This window comes from Eimeria maxima, genomic scaffold (genome assembly GCF_000499605.1).
Source record: "Eimeria maxima Weybridge genomic scaffold, Emw_scaff1557, whole genome shotgun sequence".
In the NCBI taxonomy this organism is placed as follows: Eukaryota; Apicomplexa; class Conoidasida; order Eucoccidiorida; family Eimeriidae; genus Eimeria; species Eimeria maxima.
The window spans coordinates 1,513-4,012 of record NW_013563543.1 but is presented as its reverse complement, the minus strand read 5'-3'; the positions used below and the strand labels follow the sequence as shown (position 1 = coordinate 4,012).

Sequence of the window (2,500 nt, the reverse complement as noted above, 5' to 3'; positions counted from 1 at the left end):
GTCAATAAGAGAATAAAAGGAAGAACACAGTTGTATTTTCCTCCTTTCTTGAATAAATTAAATGAATAAATGACAAAATTTAATTTAAATTACTTTTATTTTATATTGGCAAACAATTAACTGTACTAATAGCAGCAGATCGTCTCGTGCATAAGGGGGCCCCACGGCCCTATATATTGGCTTCCTCTCCCTCTTCCTTTCCCTTTCTTTGCCTTTTCTCTTGTTATAAATTGTTGTATTAAATAAGTAGATTATATTTATATATTTAATAATTATAATTACTTATATCTACGTTTTAATTGTTGCTTCTTTTTATATCTTCTTCTCTCTTCTCTTTTCTTCTGCTGCTGCCGACAAAAGAAGAAAAAAGAGCAACAGAGAATTTATATTACATCTTTTTTCCTTCTTCTTTTTATTTTCTTTCCTTCTTATTCTCTTTTCTTCTTCTTTTTCTTTCTTATTACAGTGCAACACACCATGGCAACTCCCCAAAGCAGCACCAGCTGCAGCAGCAGCAGCAGCAGCAGCATAGGAGAAAGGTATAATTTTTCTTGGCAGCAAACAATGTTAAGAATAAAAGATCCAAAAGTTTCTCTTCCTTTCTATGAGAAACACTTCGGCATGAAATTAGTAAGTAATAAATATAAATAAATAAATATAAATAATTTATATAAATAATTATATAAAAGTAAATGGGCACTCTTTAGGTGTATATATATGCATATAAATAATTAAATGTATTATCTTTGTTTATATTAAAAAAAAGAAAAAAGAAAAAGCAGGGGGAAAAAATGTTCGGGTGTATATGCATGCATAAAAATACTAAGAATTGATGAATTTCTTTTTTTTTTATATATATTCTGTTGTATATTGTATCGTTTTTTTTTTTTCTTTATTCAATTTATTTATTTATTTATTTATTTATTTATTTATTTATTCTTTGTAGGTACATTTTTATCATTTTAATGACGCAAAATTTTCTTTATATTTCTTAGAAAGACCAAGAGATGGTGTACAATTACCGACACCAGGAACAAAGGAAGCAGAACAATATCTATGGACTATGAAGGTATAAATACACACTTTCTTCTCCCTATTTAATTAATTAATTAATTAACTAATTATTTTATTTATTTATTTATTTATTTATTTATTTATTTATCTTATTTATTTATTTATTTTGCTGCTTTACACTTATGCATATATCATATATACCTCCTGTGTATGTATTTCCTATTTTTTTTGATTTTTTTAATTTATTTAATAAACTAATTAATTAATTGATGTATTTATTTATATAATTTAGGGTGTCTGCCTCGAATTAACACATAATCATGGTAGCGAGGAGGATAATTCCTTTAAAATAAATAATGGTAATGAGGAACCATACAGAGGATTTGGTCATATTGCATTTAATTGTCAAGATGTTGTACAAATCTCTGAAGAATTAGAGAAAGAAGGGTAAGCAAGAAGAAGAAGAAAAAAAAAAGAAAATAGGAGAAAAGGGTAAGAAAAGAGGGAGAAAATGAGTATATATATATTCATACTTCTTCTTAATTCTTTGTTTTTTTTCTCTTTTTTTTTTTGTATTCAGCGTAAAATTTCATAAGAGGCCCCATGAAGGTCGTATGAAGACGATTGCCTTTGCTAAGGACCCTGATGGTTATTTTATTGAATTATGTAACCGTAATAACACCAATAATAATAATAATAATAATAATAAGGAAGGAGGAGGAGGAGGGAAAGAAGGAGTAAAAGAAGAAATAAAAGAAAAGTTTAATTTATCGCAAACAATGATAAGAGTAAAAGATCCAAATAAATCAATAAATTTTTATAATAAATTATTAGGTATGCAACTTATTTATAAAAAGATTTATTCAGATTTTACTGTTTATTTCTTAACTTGTCTACCTAAGGGTGTACAATACCCCCAAGATATTCAGGTATATATATATATTATTATTAACCCTAAACCCTAATAAACCCTAATAAACCCTAATAAACCCTAATAAACCCTAAATAGGAATTGAATATTTTCTTTATTTGTTGGTGTTGTTCTGTTGATTGTTTATAAATATCCAATTATTTTTTCTTTTTTTTTTTCTCTTTTTTTTGTATTTTTCTTCAAGTTTTCTTTCTTTTTTTTCTTGTTTTTCTTTTGTTCTGTGCTTGTTTTTTCTTTACAGAGCGAAGAAGCTCGTGAATTTATGAAGAATTTATGGTATCCTTGCCTAGAATTAACACATAATCATGGTACAGAGAAAGAAGAATCATTTATTTATCATAATGGTAATGATCAGCCACAAGGATTTGGTCATATTGGATTTCTTACAGATAATTTAGATAAATCTTGTGATGAATTAATTCAACAAGGAGTACCATTCAGGAAAAAACCACAGGTATATTTTATTTCTTTTATTCATTTCTTTTATTTATTTACTTTTTTTATTCTATTTATCTTTTTTATTTACTTTTTTTTTTGTTTTTTTTTTTTTTTTTT

General features: G+C 26.0%; 1 protein-coding gene across 1 annotated transcript in view; it reads left to right on the top strand.

The window, feature by feature from the left end:
* Nucleotides 1-564: 564 nt before the first annotated feature.
* EMWEY_00053730 (lactoylglutathione lyase, putative) overlaps nt 565-2,500 on the top strand; it is a gene marked incomplete at both ends in the record, with an annotated part of 2,396 nt that continues 460 nt past the window's right edge. The window contains 4 exons of the mRNA XM_013477615.1: nt 565-630; nt 1,307-1,461; nt 1,595-1,802; nt 2,187-2,399. Coding sequence (XP_013333069.1) covers nt 565-630; nt 1,307-1,461; nt 1,595-1,802; nt 2,187-2,399 — 642 coding nt within the window. The remainder of the gene's footprint in view (nt 631-1,306; nt 1,462-1,594; nt 1,803-2,186; nt 2,400-2,500) is intronic.